Source organism: Podarcis gaigeae, assembly GCF_964106915.1.
Source record: "Podarcis gaigeae genome assembly, chromosome: 3".
Classification (NCBI taxonomy): domain Eukaryota; kingdom Metazoa; phylum Chordata; class Lepidosauria; order Squamata; family Lacertidae; genus Podarcis; species Podarcis gaigeae.
Genome location: NC_139680.1, coordinates 71,756,492 through 71,781,959, shown reverse-complemented (window position 1 = coordinate 71,781,959; position 25,468 = coordinate 71,756,492). Strand labels below are relative to the sequence as shown.

Genomic DNA, 25,468 nt, shown 5'->3' with positions numbered 1-25,468 from the left:
TTGAAATTTAGCATGTGTTATTCTCTGAAAGAGAACTATTTGAAAACGATTCATAGATGGCATTTAGCTCTGAGTAGGTTGTCTAAGATATGTAAAGCTGAATCAGATATGTGTTGGAAATGTAAAGAAATGGGAGGAACTTTTTTCATATGTGGTGGGCATGTAGAAAGGTAAAATAATACTGGGAAATGATTTATGATGAGTTGAAAAAAATGTTTAAATCTACCCTCCAAAAAAACCCAGAGTCCTTTTTGTTGGGAATAACCCGGACAGAAATTCACAGGTGCCAGAAAAGTTTATTTATATAGGCAACAACAACGCCCCATGTTCTATTAGCCCCCAAATGGAAAGTGAGCGAGATCCCATGTAAAGAGGACTGGCAGCTTAAGATGTTAGAATATGCAGAATTTGCAGGTTGAACACACAGAATAAGAGAGCAAGAAGAACATATATTTAAGGAGAGTGCAAAATATTTATTGAATATATGGAAAATAATTGTACACAGCTGAAAACGCTGGCAGCATTAAGAGAAATTCAACAGAGCAAACAATATTTGAATGATATAAAAGTGGGAAATTGATTTGAATGGTTATAGTAAAATATGCAGGAATGTCTGGTATGTAATTTGAACCATGGGAGGCGTAGGATGATATTTAGGATAGGATAGGATATTTTAAAGTTTGCAAAATGTTTATTTTGAAATGTAAAAAACTGAAAATTCAATAAAAATATTTAGGAAAAAGAAAAGAAATTGCAATGGTTTTTTTTTTTTTAAAAAAAATCCAACCTCAGAAGGGGAACACTTTAACCTTCCCAGACACATTGTAACTAACCTTAAGGTAACCACACTGTAACAAAGAAAAGGGAAAGAGAGAATGGAATGTGATACGGTTGAATTACAATATATCAAGAGCCTCAGTGCTATCAGTTGTGCAATGAATCAACACAATGGATTTTTATCACACTACATGTATTACTTGGCCTCCTGTACCAGGATGTCTTGGTTACTGACAAAATTGTTTAGTGTGTGTGTGTGTGTGTGTGTGTGTGTGTATGGCCACCATTAAATAGGTAATTATCATCCTCTGTACTTTTCTGCATTTCGTTTCTTTCCAATTTCACTGTTTACAATCCCCAGGCCCAAAACTTAGGGTGACACTTCATGCACTTGTTGAAATGGTCTGTAGCCCTAGAACGTTTGTGCCATAATAAATGTGTTAAGTTTTTAAGGTGTTACAAGACTCTTTGTTGTTTGTGTTTCAATAAACTAACACACCTTCCTGTCTGGAGACTATTCAGTTGAGCATAAGATATACATGAGCCAGCAGTACAATGCAGCTGCTAAGGAAGTAAACTTGAGCTCAGCCTGACACCCCCTGACTCAGATGGAATCCTGACACTATGAATCTATCAAGGCTCTAGATTGATGTCTACATCTTCTGATTCCTGCTATGCTTGTTTGGGTGGTCCTTTTATAAAGAAACTGCAAGTTTAATTACAAGGCTTGCTTGGAGTATAGTACTCTTAAGGGAACTCAACATGTATGAAGCCCAAGACAAGGGCCCAAAGCCCTTGAGAAAAAGGTTAAGCTCTGTACTACACAGGGCACACTGCTCCCCTTCTTTCTATTGAGTGGGCTTAGAATACATTGGGTGTATGCTTTCTTAATTTGTTTTCTTGGGTTCTTGTACTTATGTTGTTATACAGTGGTAGCTTGGTTCTCGAACTTAATCCATTCTGTGAGTCCATTTGACTCCCGAAACCATTCGAAAACCAAGGAGCGTCTTCTGATTTGCTGCAGGAGCTTCCTGCACTCAATCGGAAGCCACGGAAGCCATGTCATACATTTGGCTTCCAAAAATGTTTGCAAACCGGAACACTTCATTCCCAATTTGTGGCATTTTGGAGCTGATTTGTTCGACAACTAAGCCGTTCAGGAACCAAGGTACCCCTGTACTATACTTTGGAAGGCATTGTATAAATAACTTGGGACCAATTTCCTCCCAGTTTCTCCCATCCCTGCCTTACACAAACTTCTGTCCTTATTTTAAACCTCCACTTCCCCCCTCTCAGAGTCCCTCCGTTCTCACTCACTTGCACTGGCCATTAATGTTGTACAACCTGCCTTCACTGCCCACTGGGGGCTGCATGATAATATGAGAGAGAGAGAGAGAGAGAGAGAGAGAGACAGAGAGAGACAGAGAGAGACAGAGAGAGACACACACACACAGAGAAACAATGCTATCACTTTATGGCACAGACAGAGGGTGAGGGTATATGTCTTGGGTGCAGGTGGCAGGTAAATGTATTCACAGCTCTGGAATGTAGTTACACATTTGATCCAGGATTCTGCAGTCTGCTGGTGGGCAATGAATGTTCTATTAGCTTTCTTTCTTCCATGACCCAGACGCTGTGGAGTGAAGATGGTTTTGCCTGGGATTCATGGTTGTGCGATATTTGTGGCAACATTTGGCTGTCTTCATACTTAGGTCCTTGGCAGGGAGAAGGACAGGGACCCCAAGCTTCCTACTTGAAGAGCCAAGCATTCCTCCTCCTACAACGTTGCCCACCCCAAATTGCCCTTCCAACTTAAGAAGCTACCTAATACAGAGTCAAACCATCTATGTATTGCTGACATTGATTGTCTGCTGCTCTCATGGGTTTAAGACAGGGGGCAAAGCTCCACCTGGGGATGCCAGGGATTGAAACTGGGACCTTCAGATATCTAAAGGACTGACACTGAATGATGGAACAGGCTAGTTTTCTCCTGCTTTGGAGGTGTAGGACTCAAACCAATGGCTTCAAGTAACAAGAAATGAGATTCTGACTAAACACCAGGAAGAACTTTCTGACAGTAAGATATGTTCCACGGCAGAACAGACTCCGTCAGGAGGTGGTGGACTCTCCTTCCTTGGAGGTTTTTAAGCAGAGGTTGGATGGCCATCTGTCAGGGATGCTTTAGTTGAGATTATTGTATTGCAGGGGGTTGGACTAGATGACTCTGGGGTCCCTCCCAACTCTACAATTATGTGATATAGAGGCAAGTGCAGGTAGCTTTATCTTTCTGGTCTCCTACCCGACACTTGACTTTGGCTGAAATCCTTCCTATGCCTACTTCCCTGGACATAAGTCCCATCGAACTTAATGGAGCTTCCTCCTGAGTAGACATGTCTAGGGTCGCACTCTTAAAGCGTGAAGACGGCTGATACGTGTGTGTTCCTCCCAAGCCCCTAGACTTTATGGACCCTCGCCTGCCACGGACGCATTCCGCAACAGAATGCCATGCTTTTTCCGGATTTTAAGGAGCGGAGGCGGAGGCGGAGGAGCGATTCCCGAGAGTGGCCCCGCTTGGGGGGCGGGGGAGGGAGTGCTCTGCAGTGGAGAACGCGTGTCTGCTTGCGTGCGTGTTTTGATTCTGCGACGTGCAATGGGAGCGCTGGGCAGCGCTGATGCGGCCGGGCTTGCTCCTATCCTGGAGCAGCGTGCTGTTGGCAGGCAGTTTCTTTGGGTTATTGAACATCTTTCCAAGCTGTGGTGTGTTTTTTTTTGAGAGCAGGAGAGCGGCGGCGGCGGCGCGTGAGAGAGCGCGAGTTTGTACTTTAGCTGGGAATGACGAAGGACCTGGTGAGGGGTGGGGCGGCCGGGGGTGGAGGTTACCTTTTTGGTTCCCCTCTTCTTGGCTGAGATGGCATTTGGTGGGGGCACGTGTGTATTCTTTATTTCTGCAGTGCGTCCAGGGATGTGGATTTAGAATTGCGATGCCTTTTAAAGTGCACATACACGTACGCTGACACAGAGTAACGGAAGCGTCTCCACCTGCGTCACACACCTGTGAAGCTTCGCCACGTTCCTTCTCACCATGCTGCAGCAGCAGATCCATAGCCAGAAACGGGGCCATTGGTAGCCAGAAATGGCTCCTTATAACAAAGAAAGCTGCCATATACCTAGTCAGATCCTTGGCCCATCTAGATTACTATTGCCCACACTGCCTGGCAAGTGACTCACCGGGATTTCAGGCAGGGGACCTTCCCAACCAAACCCGAGGATCGAACCCAAGACCTTCTGAGCTACTTACACCCCTTCCCCTCATTTAGCTGATCACAATATGGGGCGCGGGGTGGGGGGAGTTGGGGATCGCTGCTGCGCCGTTCCTCCTGGCAAACTACGTGACGTAGATTCAGTAGGGACCAGCTTCCTTGATGGGGAAAAGCTTCACCTGTTGGATTTCTAGTCTCTTGAGCTCTTGGGAATAGAAGGGCTAAATTTTAATATTGGGGAAATCTCCCTATCTCTCAGCCCTGAAAGAGAAAGAAAGGGCGCTCTGGGCGTCGGATCACTTTCAGCCTCTCTTCATTTCGGCCTCATCAGGTTCAAGTTCTCAGCCGGTTTTGGGTCTCTCGTAAGGAATCGTGTGTTTTTGTGGCTCCACAGAAGCGTCGGTGACTGCAGAGATCCCTCCCTCCTTCTCTCTCTCTCTCTCCCCCCGCTCCCCCAACTCCAAGCCTTTTCCAAACTGTTTTACGTTTGTTTTAGGAAGGGTGTGAGCGCTGCTGCAAATCATCTCGGCTTCCAAGTCTCTTGCTGAAAGGGTGCAGGTTGCTTACGCCCGAGCGCCCCTTATCATTTCAATAAATGCCAATTGCAGCCTTGGCGCTGTTATAGCAATGGAGCTACAGACGTCATTGCCTCCTCTTGGACGTGAGATGCGGCCAACCCCTCAGCCCCCTTCTCGCGCTCAAGAAAAACTCTGCAACTTCCAGCCAGGCGCGCAGTCTTTTGCCTAGAGCTCCTGGGCACCAGCAGCCCGCTAACAGAGGGACCGAAGAGGGATCAGCCAGCCCAGTTCTTTCGCTCTCTCTCTCTTCGAGGAGAAAAAGAATAACCATGAACTCTGTCGATTTGGGGGTGGCTGCCTTGCAAAAGGGCTTTGCAGAAGCTTCGGGGCAACAGATGGAGAGGGAAACAAGCAGCCAACATGTCTTAAAGCAAGACTTGTCGAGCGCGGGGTTCCCTCCTTGGGGCGTCCAGGTTCCATTGGGGCACCTGCTGCTCTTACTGTCTGCACCAGCAAAAGCTGGGAATTGGGGTGGGGGGGGGGACCTTAACTTCCAGCCACTTCTGTGGCGAGTCCTCCCCGATTTCGTCTCTCTTTTGCCTTCCGGACTGAACCCCTTTCTTTCAAACTTGCCCCAGAGGGCGAAACAACCGAGATCAAGCTCGCTGCGTAGTTTTGGAGGGTAAGTGTCCGTGAAGAGCGGGGGCGGGGGGGGGGAGGCGGCGTGGAGAACGCAGCAACCTCGGAGGGCAGAGCAGGTGGTAGAAAAGCCGCAAAGGCTGGCGGGGTGGGGGGCTGGGGAGAAAGAGACAGAGAGAAAGAAAAAGTGTGGCAGCTTCTGCCAAAGCAGCGCCTGCGTTTTTTGCATCGAGGCAGCCTGGAGTGGAAAGGGTTACAGAGGCATTTGGGGCAGGTGCGGGTGGTGGTGGGGAGAGAGCGGAACAGGACGCAGATCCTGTCCGACTGCTGGGATTCCACCTTCCGTAACCGGGGAGCGCGCGTGCTTAAGAGTCGAGTTGCGCGTGAACTCCTGGTGGCCAGCTGCGGAGCGCCGGCTGCCCGCAACGATTCCTTAAGAGTCCGGCGCAACTTCCTTCGAGGGGACTGGCTCTCTCCTAGGCAGCGTGCTTCGGCGCTAGCAAGCCGAAGGGATCCGGGATCGGAGCTGGGAGGAGCGAGCAGGCTCCTCCCACGCGCCCTGCGCCCGATCCGGCTTTCCTGCTCACTGCCCCCCTTCCTCCGGCTGGAAGGATCATCTGGTCCCTCTTCGCCCCCTGGCGTGAATTTCATCCGCTAGGACTCGCGCTCCGCGCACCCCACGCCGCTTCCCAAAGCAAAGCGCCCCCCCTGCAGGCGACTCGGGCCCCTTGCAGCTCTGTGAGGCTCAGGCTAATAACTCCTCCTCTTCCTCGCTCTCTGCAAGTCCTCCTCACCTTCATTGAGGTTCATTTAGAAACATTTCGCGCTGCACCCCGTCTCTAATATATATATATATATTTATATATTTATATATTTAGAAGGACTTCCCTATTACTGTTACGCAGCGTCCCTTAATTTCCAACACCCCCCCTTCCATGATCAGTTGGCCACTTTCTGAATTTCGCACCTCTACTTACTAGTTTCCCGAAAAAGGCTATAATAATAATAATAATGGTGGTCCGGAGGGGGTGGGGAGCAGATCCCATAACCAAGCAACCCTCTTTCGACGTGGGGCTGCGCGGATGGGCTTGTGATTTGTAGAATTGCTCTACTTAGACCCTGCCTCCTCCTTGCTCTCCAGCCACTCTAAAGTCTCTCCCCCTTTTTAAGCAGCGATTCCTTTCCATCCGCGGCGGTGTGTGTTACGCGCGCGTGTGTCTCGCTTTCTCCCTCCCGATCTCCCTGGAGAGAGAGCGAGAGAGCGAGGGGGGAAGGAAACTCTATTCCCAAGCCCCGTCCAGATGTCGAAGAAACGCAAAACCCCCGAGGGTGGAGGATCCGGCCTCCCCGAGGAGGAACCCAAAACCCAGTTGGGGGACAGCGAAGAGCAAGGTAGGAGGGGGGCGGAAAGCCGCTTCGCCTGCTAGGGGAAAATATTAAGAGTGGGATCCCAGCATAGGAATGCATCTTTGAGCCGATCAGATCCCCCACCAGCTGCTTGAGTTGGGCTGGCGACTGTCAAATTTAGGCCAGATTCCCTCTAGTCCAGGCTCTGTGATTGTATATATACTTCTATTGTGTGTCTCGGGGTACTGTTGAACTTTTGGGAGCGAAAGGTGAAAAGGCAGGAGAGGAAACAAAAGGGACGATTGATTGATTGATTGATTGATTGGCTGATCAAGTGATGGGAGGAGGGGCTGCAGGGTGGCTGATCAATCGTTCTTCCCTCCCCAGCCCTTTAATTTCAGTTGCATATGGTGTGCTCCTTTCAGTCTGTCTCTGGAGCATTGGGAAAATATTATATGGAGATCAGTATGTTTGGCGGTGTTGTGGGAGTGGGGGGTAGCTGGTGAGTGAGAGTGCATTTCTCTGTGGGAAAGACTGGTGAAGGGTCTCCTTACTTCCTCCTTTGGCAAATCCTCCATCTCTGCCAAGGTGCTAGTTGCAAGATGCCGATTGCTGCAAATATTGTACTTGCATCGCACTTGAGAGAAAGTTGTGGGTTTTTTCTTTGCTGCATTCCCCCCCCCCCCCTTGTGTGTGGGGAGCTGCCATGCACTTTAGCAGCTGGTGTGGGAAAGCCGATCAGCCCTGCCCTCCTTTGATCTCTTATGCACTTTTGCAGTTGTTTGTTCTTTCAGTTCACCTGCTCGTTTTCTTTCTCTTTTGGTGCTTATTCTGCTTTTCTGGGGCCTAGGTTTCACTCCAAGCCAAGGCACAGTCTTGAAGGGCTCGTCATTACAATGCAGAGGAGGGATTGGGGTGTGTTGGGGGGTCAGTGGTCCAAGCGATGATTGTGAAGAGCAAGCTGGAGATTGTCCCCCGTGGACTGTAAATGTCTTTCTGCCCATGGCAGAATTGAGACGGTGCATTTGCCTTGTTGGCAGGTGAAAAACCTGAGACTGGAGCCGAAAGAGAGGGAATGCATGTCATCCAATATGGAGTCAGTTGTCCTTGTTCTCAAAATGTTGAGGATCAAAATGCCGTCAAAGCCGATCAAGACTTGGGAGATTCAGTCTCCACCATGGATGTGTTTCTGGGGGGTGATATGATGTGGGTTTTCGTCTGTCTTCATTGCATCAAGCCCAGTTCTTGGTGTGCTCTGCAAACATTTTCACAATGACGCAGTCATGGCGTTCCACCATTTGCTTTGAAGGGGCTTCTGGAAGGTTTTCATTCTTCCTCTGTATTAGAGTCCTTCAGCATCAAAATAAATGAAAGCCATCCTTTCCAATCCTAAAATATTTGTCTGTGAAAACAAGTCCAGTCACTGGCAGGCAAACCCAAACCTTCTGTGCATATTTCTATGCAGTTTATTTTCTTTTCAGTTGCTTGGAAGTGAATAATTTTTTCAGAAAACCTTCCTTCCTTCGTTGAACAGAGACCTGAAAGCTAGGTTGCAAGTGAAGTGCTATTTACACTACTGGGTTGCTTGCAGTGAACATGGAAGCTCACGGAGAACACTGGCGCAGTGCAAATGTGATGGTTTCAAAACCGCTGCTTGTCAAGAAACCTCATGTAATGGCGGACAAAAGTACATTATGTTAGCAACGACACCTTTATTTGGAAACAAAGTAGAACTGATGAGCATACTTCCTCAGATTTGCAAATATTTAATTAGCGAGTGATCGCCTAGCCTCTGCTCTGCTCACCTAATTTCCGACTCACTTCCATTGCAGCCAAGGTATTGAGCATGGTCCAGATGATCTTTTTCAAAGCCTCAATGGCTGTTGGTCCTTTGTAGGCTGGAGGATTCAAGCTCCAAATGCGTCAGCTCAGCTCTAATGCTGGGCAGTGGTGAAACAAGTGTCTGCATGGCACTCAGTGCCAGTGAATACTACAAGTACTCATTTCAGAGAGCAGATAATGCTTGTGCACCTATATTATGTGTATCCACTGCAGATTCATGTACATTCATTGATACTGTAAAATCATGGAACTAAACTTAGAATGCTTGACTTGCCACACTTATTTTTACATAAGCATATTTAAAAGTCTTTCTTCCCAGTTGACAGGAAAAATAATTCTGTTTGCTAATTTTGTGAAAATGTAATTGTGGAAACCATTTGAAGTATATAGGATGCCACAATATATCTGTGTGTGTGTGTGTGTGTGTGTGTGTGTGTGTGTGTGTGTGTTCTCTTTTATAGTACCACTATGGATTATCCTAAAATGATTTGCTGTATACAGTGGTACCTCGGGTTAAGAACTTAATTCGTTCCGGAGGTCCATTCTTAACCTGAAACTGTTCTTAACCTGAGGCACCACTTTAGATAATGGGGCTTCCCGCTGCTGCTGTGCCGCCACACAATTTCTGTTCTCATTCTGAAGCAAGGTTCTTAACCCAAGGTACTATTTCTGGGTTAGCAGAGTCTGTAACCTGAAGCGTCTGTAACCCGAGGTACGACTGTACATACAAAACACTTGTGTTTTACAGAGACAAAATACTTACTAGGCTCCAACATGCATTACATTGGGATTATTCAACCCAATGAAAGTCTGCCAACATAATTTTCCAATCTACGTGGGGCACGTATATCCCTAGTTTTGTTTAATTTAGACAGGTGATATTATTTATTAACCCTGCTAGGATTTCTAGAAATTGCAAAAATGCAGGGGGACTGCAAAAACCTTCCTGCTTTGCATGTAACGACAGGAAAAGAATAGATGAAGGCTGGAGATTGGAGCAACTGATCAAAGCTTTGCTGTTGTAATTCTTTACAGTATTTGGTAAATAGAGGGTATAATCTGCTAGTAAGCAAATTGACTTTTTCTAAGGACATGTGTGGTTCTTAAGTATCTCTGGCCAACAGCACTTAATTCATACATAACATCACAATGAGTTCTCTCCTTGCCTTTTATTATATTAACAAGCCCATGCCGTATAATTTTGACATCCTGAATCCTGCTTTTCTGCACATGCAACAAAGCAGACGACTGAACGATGGTCTGCTGAATGCTGATGGTGCACACACAGAATCTCTCTTAGCGTTCTGAGCTGGAGAAGAACAGGATTTGATTCATAATAAAGCCAAACATGATGGACTGGACAAATTCATATACTGAACTAGGCGCTGTTTATGATGAACTTCAATGACATAACTAGTTTATATACATATAACTTATTACTAGTTAGATTTGTGTGCTCTAAATAATCCAAGGAGACTCGCCTGAATATCTGATGTTCAGATATTACTGCTTTTTTATTACTGGATATTTGCAAGTATGAATGATTCTTTCAGCTTAAATATGAGATTAAAAGTAGTGTCTGAAATCAGCCATCTATGAGAACAGGAAGGCATTAGCTAAATGAAGCAAATGTTTAAAATGAATGTAGTCTCTACTGCAGCAGGACAAAAGCAAAATAATAACAATAATATAATAATAATTTCAATAAAATCAGCTTTTTATTTGTCATTAAGATTAGACAACTCCAGTGGCAAGATCAGCTGCTAAAATTTCAACCAGGCAAGCAAAATATAATATGGTCAAAATATAAGCAATGTGGACTAGGTGGTAGAATAGAGACAAAAGGAGCCAAACAGTTTTCCTGAAGATTTCCACAGTTTTGGTGCAATCACACAGAATATGTTATACATCTCAAATAGTCTTGCATCTGTTTAGTTGGGATGCAGAAATTGGCCTTTCTATGGTCCTTCAGTTAAACTTGACCCAAGGCATTTGGGAATTTAAAGGTATTTACCAGCACCCAAAATTATTCCCAACTGGTAACCAGTGCATTGTTGCAAAATGGTGCAACCGAGCACCCACAAACAGCTGAAACATCTGGAGACTTTTGAGAGACAGGTAGCCTCCTGTAAAGTGTCACATCTAGAATGCAAAAAATAAAATTAAAATAAAAAATCAGTGTAGCCATCTTACGTCTCTCGCGATGCAGACAAACCCTTACTGTGGTCTTAAGGAGATCAGCATAAATTTTAAAAAAATGTTAGCGTAATATTTTTAGGGCAGCTTTTGGTTAAAGCATCTCATTTCCATGTAGAATTTAACTAGAGGAGTATAAACAGCATTCCCAGGACAGCTTAGTTTGATGGCAGCTGTTGCTTCCTTAACACCCAAATTTCTGGAAGCATTCACATAGGTCCGGATATCCAAGGGCTGAGCAGTTCCTGGGCTGATCATGTTGTATATGGGATTCACTTAGGCACCTCATCTGGCTCTGTTCCATGCAGGGCATCCTACCTATGGTGTTAAGGATGCAGCAAAGTCTGAGGTCTCTGGCTGCAGGCATAAACCAAGCTCTAACACATAACGGTGGGCTTCAGAGGGCTGAAGTGCATGTGGCACTATGTGTGCACAGTTTTTTTTAAATGCAAATAGAAGCTGCTGAGGGAGACTGATTATTACTGGGATCTGGAACAGCTTTCTTGGCTAGTCTGGAGCCACTAGTGGACTCTAGTTTCCTGGAAGGTGTGTTGCTGTTTCCAGGAGGGCTAGTTGTTGCTGTGCAGATGCACTGGCAATGTTGCCTGACTTTGCTGGTGTGGTTGCACCAAACCACCCTTCCCTGGAATCAGCATAGTGGCGCCATCTCCTCAAGTGAGCTCCTTCAGCTGGAATCACAGCAGGGGAAGGGGAGATTAACGCTTTCCTTGCCTCCTGTTGTCTATAGAAAAACCACTTCTTTGAAGTGGCAATTTGCACTGTAAGGAAACCGCCCCCCCAATTTTTAGTTACGGTAGTTTTTTAAAAAATCTCCCCTCATTTGATGCCACTGGGGGATTCCCACTCCAGAGTAAATACTAGCTTCAGAAAATGGGTTTTCTTCTTGTTAGCAATAGAGAAAGAAAGCGTTGTACTCTCCCCAATGTCCAGTCAGCTCTGATTGCATTATTCACCAGCCTCTGCCAGAAGCTCTGTCTACATTTTTCAAAATACAGTGGTACCTCAGGTTACATACGCTTCAGGTTATATACGCTTCGGGTTACACACTCCGCTAACCCAGAAATAGTGCTTCAGGTTAAGAACTTTGCTTCAGGATAAGAACAGAAATCGGGCTCTGGCGGCACGGCGGCAGCAGGAGGCTCCATTAGCTAAAGTGGTGCTTCAGGTTAAGAACAGTTTCAGGTTAAGAACGGACCTCCGGAACGAATTAAGTACTTAACCCGAGGTACCACTGCATGTTAAATGCAGAAATGCATTTAATGCCACATCTAGTTTGTCCCTGACTTTTCCCTCCCCTTTCTCGTAGTACAGGAAAGTATTATGAGAACCTGAAACTTGTATGGCTTTAAAAAGGGATTAGACAAATTCATGGAGGGTAAGGCTATCCGTGGGCACTAATCATGTTCTCTTCATACTGGTGTGGTGTTGAGAGCCAGTGTGTAATGGTTAGAGTGCTGGAATATGACCTGGGAGATCAGGTTTCAAATCCCCACTCAGCCATGAAGCTCACTGTGTGACCTGCTCAGAAGCAAGTCCTATTAAATTCAGTGGAGCTTACTCCCAGGTAAGTGTGGTTAGGGTTGCAGCCTTTATCTGGATCCAACCCATGGTGTGACTGCAGCTGTGCCTTTTGGCTTGTGGTGAGAGGTTGCAGTTGTTTGTTCTAACCTGTTGACAAAAGGGCAGAATAACTAAAATATTCCATGGCTAACTGAGCATAACCAGTGCTTTTTCCTGGTGGGACGCAGGGGGACGCACACCCCTAAACATTTTGTGAATCTAAGTTTGGTCTCATTGAGGGGCAGTATTTCAATATGAGTAGGAAAATGAGAGTACCTCTAAACATTTTTTTAAGGAAAAAAAGCACTGTACATAACTATTGGTTTTGTAGCATGTTTATTTATAACGAGGCTTATCCTTACATTGATTCTTTCTCCTTTATTTTCAAAATAGTTTGCCTTATATGTATAACAGTAGCTGGTTGAGTTCTGTGATATCCTGCAAGTTATCAAAACAGTGCCAATTGTTCTTGGTAAAGTAAAACTATGAAGAACACAGACAATATTTGAATGTTGTGGTAGTGGTGAATGCAGCTATGAATATTTTGTTTATCACTAGCCTTTTAGACGAACAAGAGCAATTTATATTCCACCGGCTAAGGTTGTAGTTTTCAGTCCGGACTCAGGCACATGAGTTTTCTTAGAAACCTCATTTTTAAAGCAATCTTTGTCATCAGATCCCAGGAATAGATTGAGAGGAAGAGTGCAGTAGCCAGATTTGCAAGTCTGCTTTGGAACTGGGCAAGACATTCAGCAGTAAGGGATCAGCTGCCTTGGACTTGGCAGTCTAGAAATTTTGCACTGGATTGCCAATAAACCAAAAGACTAAAATCTGTGTTTGGAAGAAATCATACAGCTTTGAACGAACATTTTATGCAGCAGCCTGCTTTTCTCTCTCTTTTTTTTGAGGGAGGAGCTTATGTTATACAAGATAGGAAAAAGTAGTGTAGCAGAAAAAGCATTGGTCTTGATTCCCACCCCCTCTGCACCTTCCTATACAGTATCTAAAATGTTGCCAAGCAGTTTTAGTGTTCCTCCTTGCCTCCTCCCTGCCTTTCTTTTCATCAGTAGCATTTTAAATTCACCTTTCACCAATATAACTATTACTACTGTTATCGACATTATTTTGCTATTCTTATTTAAAGCAGTGACAACAGTCCAGCAAGTTAAGGGCAGGTAAAATACTGGTAAAACACAAAATAAACATTTCTGACATAAAAGTACAACCAATTAACAGCAGCAAAAGAGTATCCCATGAATGCTTGGGAAAATAGAGGTTTTAAGCTGGCGTTGGAATGTCAGCAACGTTGTTGCCAGTCATACATCTGTGCGGAGGGAATACTCCAAGTAGGGCACCCTCACCAGGAAGGTTTCTGGTGGTGGGACAATGAAAATATTATCCCCGAGGTGCTAGATGCAAGAATTGAGGCAGGCATTCTGTTTATTGCACCCCAACTCCTGGGCTAAACCTCTTCACATCTTTAGGCCAAGGTCTTTATTCTCTAAAAAACCTTTAGGTCACTGAAGAAAGAGAATGGGTTGCTCTCCTTGACTTTACAATTCTGCAATGGATTCAGATTGTTGCTTTTAACATAGTGTTGATTTTGTTGTTTTATGTAGTCTCCAAGCCATTTCAGGGCTTAGTACATGGGGCACATCTTTCTTTTTAACTGTATTAATAAACAGGCTGTGAGGGCTCTTCATTGAATTGTATTCACTAAGGTGAATTCAAGCAGAGTGAGCCTATAATCTGAATAAACTACAGAATGAGTCTTTGGAACACTTCTGTGTTTTGTTTCTCTTAAATCTCTGTCTACAGTGCCCACTACCTTTCCCACAAATTGCTTTTAAGTTCTTCATAACAGGAATTATATCACATTTTGTCCGAGACTTACCTTATTTGACTTCTTCCTCGTTCCAATTCATTCTGAGGAAAGGAGCTGAGTCACTGAGAGGCAAACCTAGCAACTGTTGAATAAGACACAAGCACAGATAATACTAACGTGTAAACAGGAGTAGCGCTTACAGTTTTGCCACTTCACTTTTTTGGAAAATAATGAAATGTGCCTAAACTGAGGTTGTTATAACTTTGAATATAAAATGTGCTTAAGGTCCAACATTGAGCTACTCATCCCCTACTGTCTGTTGCTTCTGAAAGTATATTGAGATCATCATTTTTGTGTGCTCTGTTTTCATAAACTGTAAACTGTTTTCTGACACACAGTCAAATTGTTTGGTAACTTCTTGCTGGCATTGCTTTTGACACATTTACAAATTCAGGGTTACCAGACCTCCAAGTGTCCCTATTTTCCAGGGACAGTCCCAGATTTACAGAAGCTGCCCTGGTTCCTGATTTGATTCCAGAATGTCCCACTTTTCCTTAGGATGTCCCTAGTTTCATTAGAGAAATGTTGGAGTGTATGGAGTTAGGTGTCTCCTGAGCCAAGGAGAGAAGTAACTATACAACTTTTAGAAGACATCTGAAGGCAGTCCTGTGTAGGGAAGGTTTTAAAAAATGTTTAATGTTTCGTTATGTTTGGAAGTTGCCCAGAGATGGGTGGGGTATAAAAAATAATAATAATCGTTGTTGTTGTTGTTGTTGTTGTTATGGAATAGGACATCCCTATTTTCATCAGAGAAATGTTGGAGGGTATGTATTACTTTGTAGGCTTGGGAAATGGGATTTGATTTATGAAATGGAATTTGGTCTTCAACCAGTTGGCCTGGACCGCTAGCAGGCCGCAACCTGATCTAAAGTGGCTCACAACAGCAGCACTACCGCCATAAATGTACATGGCTAAGGATGGATCTGGGTTCTGAAAAGGCTGAGGATTACAGGTTTAGGTGAACAAAATAGTTCAGGTAAAATTTAGCTCTAATGGTACTGAGCTGTGATTGCAAATATTGCTATCTCATAAGTACTTACCGTATTTTTTGCTCTATAGGACGCACCCGACCATAGGACGCACCTTGTTTTAGAGGGGGAGAACAAGAAAAAAACAATTCTCCTCCTCTCTGCTCAGCGCCCCTTCAGCGAAGCGGCAGGAGAAATGGAGCCCCTTCCATTTCTCCTCCCGCTTCGCTGAAGGGGCGCTGCGCAGCTCTCCCTCTCTGCTTCAGGGATAGCCACCTGAAGCCTTTAGAGTGCAGTGGGAACTTGCGCTGCACTCCAAAGGCTTCGGGTTTCTTTTGCTGACCCAAAGCCTTTGGAGTGCAGCGCGAGTTCCCACTGCGCTCCAAAGGCTTCAGGGATAGCCACCTGAAGCCTTTGGAGCACAGCACGAGGTCCCGCTGTGCTCCAAAGGTCCCGCTGTGTTCCAAAGGCTTCAGCAATAGCAACGCATAGCCTCCGGAGCGTGGAGGGAGCGCTCTCTCTACGCTTCGGAGGCTTTGCGTTGCTATCGCTGAAGCCAAGGAGCCCGCATTCGCTCCATAGGACGCACGCATATTTTCCCTTAATTTTTGGAGGGGAAAAAGTGCGTCCTATAGAGCGAAAATATGGTATTAGAATGTTAGTCTTAATTTTTCTTTTAAAATGCCTGTAATTAGGTTCTGAGCCTTCCTTTTAACTGTTTTTGTTTGCCCCTGGATTTTGTATAAGGTTTTGTCAAACTACAAGGCATAGTGAGTGTGGTGTAGTGGTTAGAGTAGTGGGAGATAAGAGTTCAAATCGCTGGTCAGCCAGGAAGCTTACGGGTTGACCTTGGGTCAGTCGCTATTGCTCAGCCTAATTTGCCTCATAGAATTGCTGTGGAGAGAACATGGGGGGGGGGGGTAAACAACGTATGCCACCTGGAGCTCCTTGGAAGAAAGGTGAGGTGTAAATGTCAGAATTTTTTTTTTTTATGCTCAGAACTATTTTTTTCTAGACTGCTCTAGAAAAACTATCTTGAGAAAACAAGGATAACGAAGAACTCAGAGAATCATAGAATTGTAGAGCTGGAAGGACCACGAGGGTCTTCAGTCCAACCCCTTGAAATGCAGGAATCTTTTTGGCCAACGTGGGGCTCAGAATTAAGACCCTGAGAAATACCCAGCAAAGCAAAGCAAAGCATGATGACTGCTGGCTGGGATTAGGGACAAGAACATTATTGACGTATTGCTGTACCTTGGCTTTTGGTTTATTTATTTTGTCTGCAAAAATGTCTACACCACCAATATTAAGAAAAAATGTCATGGTGACAAACAGCATAAAATCAACAATTAAATTGCATCCGTAAAACAAATGAATACAGGACAAATCTGTAGATCAAATTAAGACATCAACATGCCTGGATCAGCTCTCAGGGCAAGGCTAGATGAGCAGCTGTGGACCAGGTTCCCTGAAAGGCTGACTTCTCCTCCAATGCCTGGTAAGGGTGTTAAAATCAACCAACGAAATCTGGTTAGTCTTGTCAGTTGCCACAGCCTAATGGTTATGGAGGTGGGATTTTTCACTGGTGGCCCTGGTGTTAAATGCATTCCCTACTGAAATACAAGAGGTCTCATCTGTATTGTCATTCTGTTGGCTTTGAAGATGCATCGGTTTTCACAGGCATTCCTTTGATCTCGCTACCTCGGTCCTTCAAAATTGCTGTGTTTTTTTTCCATAGGATTGTTTTATTCCGTATTTTAATTATGGGCATTTTTGTTGAATGCTTGCCTTTTATACTTGTAAAACCACCTAGAAGCCTGTTTTGGCATTTCTATAAATTGTTTATTATTAGTAATACTGTAATGATAACAGGTGAGTTTTAGGTGGGTGTCTAAATGGCAATACTGTAGGTGCCTGATGGATGTTCATTAGATACACGTTCTAAAAGGCATGTGCTGCCACATTAATGGCCCTGGTCTCAGAGGATTTAAGACAAACCTCAGGAGCATACAGCACTGCTAGGAGTGTCTCTCTTGAAGTTCAAAGTGACAGGGATACATAAGGTAAGGCATTCCAGCAGTAGAGGAAGTTTTCTGAAAACATTGTAGTTGTACTTATGTATTAATTGACAAGAGGAGCTGAATGTGGAACTGTTCTTTCTGAAACTTTGTAATCAGATATTAGTGTCACTTTTCCTATCTTAGCTGTCAGTCATCCTATCTTGAATTGTGGTCCCATCATCTGACATGCTAAGGGTCCAACCATGTGTAACACTAAATCTGTTTTTGCATTTAACATGCATGTTCATGTTTCAAAAATAAATAAATGCAAATGGCAGCTGCTGGACGTGCTGGCAATTTTTGGGATCCCAGGTACATAGTACCCAATACTAGTCAGCTTGAGTCAGCATCTGAGACAATATATCCAGAAGTTCCTCTAACCCTCACTGAGACTAAATATATATATACAATAATAATACATCAAACCAAAGAATTAGTAGTTTGCTGCTCTTTTGTGACATCCAAAATCAGCTGCCTGAGGCAGCTACTTCACTTTGCATAGAGGTAGGACTGGCCATGTATAAAGCCAGCTCTGAAGGAGTGTGAGGTGGGGAACATCTAAGTATGTGAAATGTTTAGACTTCAGGATATAAACAGAGGGTACATATTAGATTTTCACTTGAAAAGTAAGCATTTTCCTCCCCCTTGGTATACCTGCTTGCTTTTTAATCTGCTCCCTGTATGGAAGTTGTATGGCACCCCACAATATGAGTATCACGAAGTGTGAGCCTGTTAGGATATTTCTTCCCAAGAAGTCAAGGTATTTATGTGCATCACAGCAGGGCTGGCATGGCAGAATTTCCATAAAATCCAAAATCTCCCTAGAGGAACATCACTGCTTGTTCTGAAACAAAACATAAAACTTTCTGTAAAGTCTTGTCTAAAGTTCAGCAGACATTCACCAAATGTAAGTTCACACCTAGAACTCCCCCCCCCCCAAAAAAAAACTTTTATGGATTTTGGCTTATTTTGGCTGAATTTCAGGACACTGCTGTCAATCTCAAATTTGGCTCAATCAGACAAATTTGGCTAGGAAAACATTCACTCTGGACCAAAGGCAAATAAAGATGTTGTAAGATTCAGTGAAACTGAAATTAAAGCTCTTTTACAGGATATAATTATTCTTGATTTTATTTGGGAGAAGGTTTGCACTTATACTCAAATTATATATATTTAAAAATAATTCCATTTGTGCATAGGGTTAGGAACATAGGGAACTGGCTGGGGCCACCTAGCTCAGCACTGTCTGCACTGAATGATAGCAGCTCTTCAAGATTTTAGGCAGGCATCACTCCCAAGCCTACCTGGAGCCTGCTGCATGCAGGGCAGATGCTCTGCCACTGAGCTATGGCCCTCCCTTCCCCATTCACTAGTAAGAAGGTTTAAACTTGGCTTGGACTGGACGTGTCCACCCTACTTGCTCATGAGCCAGTGTGATGTGAAAACCCCCATTTGACCATGAAGTTCCCTGAGGCACAGGGTTGTTGTGGGGATTAAATGATGGAGAGAACCATGTAAGGCAACTTGAGCTCCTTGAATAAAAAGGTGGAATGCAATAAGAAAATGACTGAGTTAAGGAGGGGAAAGTAAATTTGTCACCTCCTGTGGCATGACTAGAAGAACTTGTGACCTCCCAAGTGTTTGACTCTAGTTCTTTGGATTGCAAACGTTCAATTTAGTACAGGCAGGAACTGGTGGTGGCCATGTGTCCTAATTTATTGGTGACAATCCTCTGTTTGAAGGGCTGGCCAGGCCCAAGCCTGATTACAAGATAAAGGATCCTAAGTAGGGAAAGAAGGAGGTGCCTTGAAGTTTCCCATCAGCTGTTAGCAGCTGGACAGTGAACTAAGCAGGCTGTCCAGTTTCCCCTTGATGGTAAGTCATGTAAAAGGTAAAGGTACCCCTGCCCGTACGGGCCAGTCGTGTCCGACTCTGGGGTTGCACGCCCATCTCGCTTAAGAGGCCGGGGGCCAGCGCTGTCTGAAGACACTTCTGGGTCACATGGCCAGCATGACAAGCTGCATTTGGCGAGTGAGCGCAGCACACAGAAACGCTGTTTACCTTCCCACTAGTAAGCGGTCCCTATTTATCTACTTGCACCCGGGGGTGTTTTCGAACTGCTAGGTTGGCAGGTGTTGGGACCGAGCAACGGGAGCTCACCCCACCGTGGGGATTCGAACCGCTGACCTGATGATCGGCAAGTCCTAGGCGCTGAGGTTTTACCCACAGCGCCACCCGCGTCCCACGTCATGTAATGTGCTTAAATTATAGCAATTATTTCTAAATTTGCATCTATCTCCGTAAATTAGCTCATCCAAGTTTTCAGCAAATCTGTATTCCCCTTAGTGGAGACTCCTAGTGGAGTTTCAGATTTTGTCAAAATGAAGCAGACAAACCAAATTTACCAAAAATAAATGGCTTATCCCTGTCTCACCTCCTGGGCAGGAAATAGATAAGTGGAACATGAAAGTACCAGACCCAAGTGACCTTAAATCTTTTTACGGTAGAGTGCAACACAAGATTTTCTAGGCTAGATCAGAATGCCTCTGTAGACCAGGTAGGTAGCCGTGTTGATCTGACAATCGAAATAAATTAAAAAATTAAAAAAATGTCCAGTAGCACCTTAGAGACCAAGTAATTTGTTTTGGGTATAAGCTTTCGTGTGCATGCACACTACTTCAGATACAGTGAAACAGAAGTCACCAGACCCTTATATATAGTGGGAGAGTGGGATGGGTTTTTTTCCTGAAGGGTGGTAGGAGATGGGTGATTGACTCAATGGATATGGTAAACCTGTTGTCTCATTGTCTCATTACATATGCTAAAGCTATTTTTGGTCACCTGCAGACCATCCCTTGCTTTTTCCTGTAGGACTAATTGCAGTCGTTAACAGTTGTCAACAGGTTTACCATACCAACATTTGCTCTTGCTTTTCAACAGTTACCGTATTTTTTGCTCTATAAGACTCACCTTTTCCCTCCTAAAAAGTAAGGGGAAATGTGTGTGTGTCTTATGGAGCGAATGCAGGCAGTGCAGCTATCCCAGAAGCCAGAACAGCAAGAGGGATTGCTGCTTGCACTGCGCAGCGATCCCTCTTGCTGTTCTGGCTTCTGAGATTCAGAATATTTTTTTTCTTGTTTTCCTCCTCCAAAAACTAGGTGCGTCTTGTGGTCTGGTGCGTCTTATAGAGTGAAAAATATGGTACATTCTGTTCAATCAACTCTTTGAAATAAAGAGCAGTGTGCTATACTATGTGGTTCTGCATCCCCATTCATATTGCTTCCATAGAACATCGCAGCACACGCTTCTCTTTCTTCAGTGTTTTGGAGCACATGTGAAAAACCTCCTATGTCTGATAATTTGACCTTCTTGTTTTAACCACCCAAGCAAGAAGGAAATATTAATTAGGGAATTGTTTTTCTCAACTACAGAACAAGTTGGCTTGCTTAACTAAATAATGACTGGATTCATAGCATGTCATATGTAGGAGACTGCAGTGCTGGCAACTGTAGCTGCCCACTGATTCATTCCCATCTGTTCTTGCCTTGCAAAACAGTAGGTGAAACAGAGAAGGAAACAGAATGCAATACCTCTGCATAATATGGGATTGGCAGGTTCCGAGTGGTATAGAGGAATTTAGGTGGGAGTACAGGAAAACACTGGACACGGGTGGCGCTGTGGGTTAAACCACAGAGCCTAGGGCTTGCCGATCAGAAGGTCGGCAGTTCAAATCCCCCGACAGGGTGAGCTCCTGTTGTTTGATCCCTGCTCCTGCCAACCTAGCAGTTTGAAAGCATGTCAAGTGGAAGTAGATAAGTAGGTACTGCTTCAGCGGGAAGGTAAATGGCGTTTCCGTGTGCTGCTCTGGTTTCGCCATAAGCGGCTTAGTCATGCTGGCCACATGATCTGAGCTCCCTCAGCCAGTAAAGCAAGATGAACGCCGCAACCCCAGAGTCGTTCGCAACTGGACTTAACTGTCAGGGGTCCTTTACCTTTTTACAGGAAAACATAGGCTTAAACTAGCTTTTAATAGAGTCCAGACCTGAAATAGCTGTTAGAGATACAATATTTTCTCAAATACCAGTAGTGCTATAGCAGTAAACTTTGAAGAGTACCATGACAGCCCTTAGGAATACATGAAGCTGTCTTATACAATGTCAAGCCACTCACCCATCTAGCTGGCAGTGGCTTACTGGGGTTTCAGGCAGAAGAAATGGAAGAGAAGCTTGAATACATTAAAGGGAAAAACACTGAAAGGAGAAAAAAGGTGGCTGTTTTAAATGGTGGGGAAAGTTTGTGTAAACTGGTTGGAGAGTCACTGAGGGGCAGTGGCGTAGCGTGGGGGGTGCAGGGGGGGACCGGCCGCACCGGGTGCAACACCTGGGGGTTAGGGTTAGGGGGCGAAATCCATGGGTTAGGGGGCACAAATTACTTGCCTTGCCCCGGGTGCTGACAACCCACGCTACGCCACTGCTGAGAGGGGGGAAATTATTTTAAACAATGGTAGACATTTGAGTAGAGCAAGTGGAGGTGACACAGGGGAAGTGGCAGTTTTTAAAAAGTTTGAGTATGGCAAGAAGGGAGTTTAGAAAAGTATTGTGTTAGCTTTGTGGTGCTGGCTTTGTGTTGCATCCATTTCTGTTATTGGTCCTTGGACTCAGCTGCACTTGCAAATTATATTGTTATAACTGTGTTATAAATATCCGTCACCAGATGGCGCTGTAGAGCTGTCATCTGTCACCATTGAGATTTTCCATTAAGAGCTTTATAATGCATTTTTCAGTAACTTTTTTTTATGTGTATAGATCCAGCCCTTGTTTGTTTTCATATAAAACAACCCATCAGTATTCCTTCATCCTTGCTTTTCTCAAATGTTCTTTCCTCAAGCAATAGGCTAAGGAAGGAGAACTGGAAGTGAGAGCAGTGGCCGAGTCCATCACTTCCTTCAACAATATTAAATTACTAAACAATAATTAAAACTGATCCATAGCTGTGCCGCTTTATTCCCAGGCAAATACGTTTTCTCTCTCTGTGTGTGTTGATGAATATAATTCAGGAGGACCTGGAATTCTCCAGCAGTTTGGAGGGAATCCCCCCCCCCACTACTGACATTTTTGACATTTTTATCTGGAAAATATTTTCTTAGACTTTTTTGAGCAAGCCAGCCCTAAGGAATGTGTTGCATGTGGGAACCCCATGCCAAAGGTAGAAACCTGTCCCTGGATGGCTTTGCCTCCTTCTGCTATATTTCCCATGAGAATGATGTGGATTTCTCTGTTTTTTAACACAACGCTGAAATAGCAAGTTTAACTGTGCTGCCAGGGCCGGCCCACTCACCCATGAGGCAAGATGAGGCGACCGCCTCAGGCAGCAAGGTGCACCAGAGCAGCAGATCCTGATATTTTATCTTTCTTCCATTCCTTGATCCTTATCTAGATCTTCCCTGACCCCTTCTTCACTGACGGGGGAGGGGGGGGGGAAATGCCATTTTGAAGTCTGCCTCAGGTGCCAAAATGTATTGGGCCGGTCCTGTGTGCTGCTATTCTTAGACATACAACATGCAAGTTAATTTGTGACTAACACACTCTACTAGCCCTTATTTCAAATGACTAAATCTTCAAAGTCTTGGTTTTAAGTACATGAGAAGTTTTGGCTAAACTGTGGAGAATGGAGATGTGCTTCTAATAGTCTGTAGCTGCAGCAAACTGAAAAACAAAACATATATTGTTGTGCTAAGCAATTTTAAAATGAACAGAGCCAAAAGAGGGAGCATATTTTAAAACAAAATATCAAAGCCTAAAGATATAAGCTGAAAACCTGGTAGTTGTTCTTCTAAAAAAAAATCTTAAGCAACTTTTGAATATGTGTACTATTGCCCTCTGCTGGACAACTTGGGACTGTGAGCAATATTGTGCTTGATAAGGTGCTTTTTCTGTTCAGAAAACACTTTTATGATTTATGAAATAATAAGGCAGAGAAGTCTAAATGGCAAGGACAGATGGAGCAATGGGCTTAGGATTACTCAATAATTGTCCCCAACTGACAGGTTTGCATTTACAATAAAATAAAACCTTATCCAGGATAATGCAGCTCCCATGTAATTTGTCAATTAAAACAAACAAATAATGTAGCAGGCAGGAAGCCATGGTGGGTTCTACATTCTTCATTTGGTCCATACAAATCTTTAGAAGAGGATCGGCATGAAACATTTTTTTCTGGTTCATGTGGAAAGATGCAAAGGGTCATCAGGACAAAATGAAACTTAGTGGTGATGGCCTTTAAACATCCCGAAGCTTTCTCTGTTCATCCAGGCATAAAGGCAGCTTGAGGTCCTGAAGATTTGGCATTCGGATGAATTGCAACCTACTGTGAAATTGCAGAGAAGCATGACAGATGCTGTGGCCATTTCCAACCGCACCTAGATTGCTTTCCCTATTGCATCAGACTATGCAAAGCTGGTCTAGAGGCTGTGGCATGTACTACTAATGCCATTTGGTGTGCACTAGAACCTAGAACAGAGATGGCCAGTGTTTGGGGGCCTGTGAGCAGCTTTGCAAACTGAATAACTTGTCAGAGGTACCACACACACTGCAACTTGCAGCCTTTTCTCTTCAGGAATGCTACACTGAAGCCTCATTTCGGCAGGGCATGGGACCCTGTGGGTGCCAGAGAAGACATCTGTGGGCACATGGGTGCTCCTGAATGCTGCACTGATGAGCCCTGGCCTAGAGGCTACCTGTTTCAGATTTCACAGCATGGATCAGATCATTTTGGCCATCTCTCTCCCAGGTTCCATGAAGCATAGCTTCAACACTTAGGTTGCAGAGGGGCAAAGGAGGTCTTGATGCTCACAGGATCGATGAACAGCTCTTCTCTGTATGTTGCATTATGCTTGTATGGCAGTCTGCATTGTGCATCATCACTGGCATATGCCAGGGTCCAGAGGCCTCTCTCATTATCACACTCTGGGATAACAAATCAGATGGCCAGCAGGTGTCTGGAAAATGAATGTGAACTGACAAGGCTCACCTTTCCCTTTTGTCTACTGAGGTTATACTGTCAAGAGTCCCTTTGCAGCTGCCTCTGGACTCTGGATGATCAGAGGTGTATGGAAGGTGTGTTTGGTCAAACTGTTCATCCTATCCAAGCACATTATGTGTATCTAATGGACCTACTATGAACAGAGAACAATATTTCACAGCCTAAAAGGACCATAAACATGACACTAACAATGAAGCTATACATCACTGATTGGCAGTACCAGGAGGTTCTCTGTCACTGGTGGTGGAGGAGAAATTCATGGTTGCAAAGGCAAGGGTGCAAATATGAAGAGCTGCTTATTGAAAGCCGGCAGTAATCTCCTAATATGTTTCAATAAGTGGATTAGAATTTGGAAATTTTAGATAAAGCTGTCAGGTTGCAGACTTGCGCTGTAATAAATCCTGAGCTCCATTCCATCGTCTTAATAGGGAGAAAAGCTAGCTAGCCTTTCTGTTTCTTAATAATACCTCGTGTTCTTACCATATGAATATGAAGCGGATGTGAAACTCAGTTTGTGGGTGCTACTTTTAAAGGCTGTGATACACAGCAAACATTGCAAACACTATGTTTTAATAATGTAGGGCAACTGTTCTATAAGGCTGACATCTTAGGCATGGCTACAGTCCCACTGTATTTTTCCAAGTAACTAGAATTTGGCTATAAGCCTAAGAACTGCACAGAACATTCTTCTGAGACATACAAGGCCCCCGTTCTACTTTTTTTCTAGGCTTCTGATCAGGTTATTGCCCCACTCTTCACAAACCTTGCGGAGCAAACTCACTTGGTCCCTTGGACATCGTCTTGCTTCAGGCACTGCCACTTCCAACTCTGAGGCATGTCAGCCTTTCCTTCTCTCTGTTCTACTCTGACATGGACGAGAGGAGTGATTACAGAGCAGTTGGTTCATTTGTCTGTAGTTCCTTAGTAGAGCTCATGCTTTGCATGTAAAAGGTCCCAAGTTAGGGTGGTCGCATGTCCTACTTTACAAAATACAGTCCTTAATTTGAAGGGCTGTTGAGATCAAGCCCAGTTTTAAATAAGGGACCGTAAGAAAGGAAAGCAGCACAAGGTTTGAAGGTGTTCCAGAATAATTAGTGGTTAGACAGCAAACTGAGTTGATGCTCGGGTCATCTGGCCTTGCCTGCTATGGTGAGATGTATTGCATATCTATGTAGATTATGCCAACCTGTGCAACTGTTCTGCAAATATGTCACCTTTTGTCCTCTTTTTCTGGTGATGCATGTGTGGCTGCTCTATTTCTTGTTCAACCCCTGCCACCTCCATTTTAGAATGAGTCCTATCATTGAAAGCCCAGTGCAAGAACTTCTGTTTGCACGAAGGGATTTGTCCCTCT

General features: G+C 44.4%; 1 protein-coding gene across 10 annotated transcripts in view; it reads left to right on the top strand.

The window, feature by feature from the left end:
• Positions 1 to 4,662: 4,662 nt before the first annotated feature.
• The window catches only part of PDE10A (phosphodiesterase 10A), a 188,043-nt gene continuing 167,237 nt past the window's right edge, over positions 4,663 to 25,468 (top strand). For 5 of the 10 annotated variants that reach the window (XM_083732274.1, XM_083732271.1, XM_083732289.1 and 2 more), the window contains exon 1: positions 4,663 to 5,237. Coding sequence is in view for 5 of the 10 variants with exons in the window: in XM_083732286.1 (XP_083588412.1) it covers positions 6,496 to 6,586 (91 nt within the window). In the remaining 5 variants the exon portion in view is untranslated. Of the gene's footprint in view, positions 5,238 to 6,377; positions 6,587 to 25,468 lie in introns of those variants that run through there. The other 5 variants (XM_083732286.1, XM_083732269.1, XM_083732288.1 and 2 more) reach the window with 3 other exon arrangements.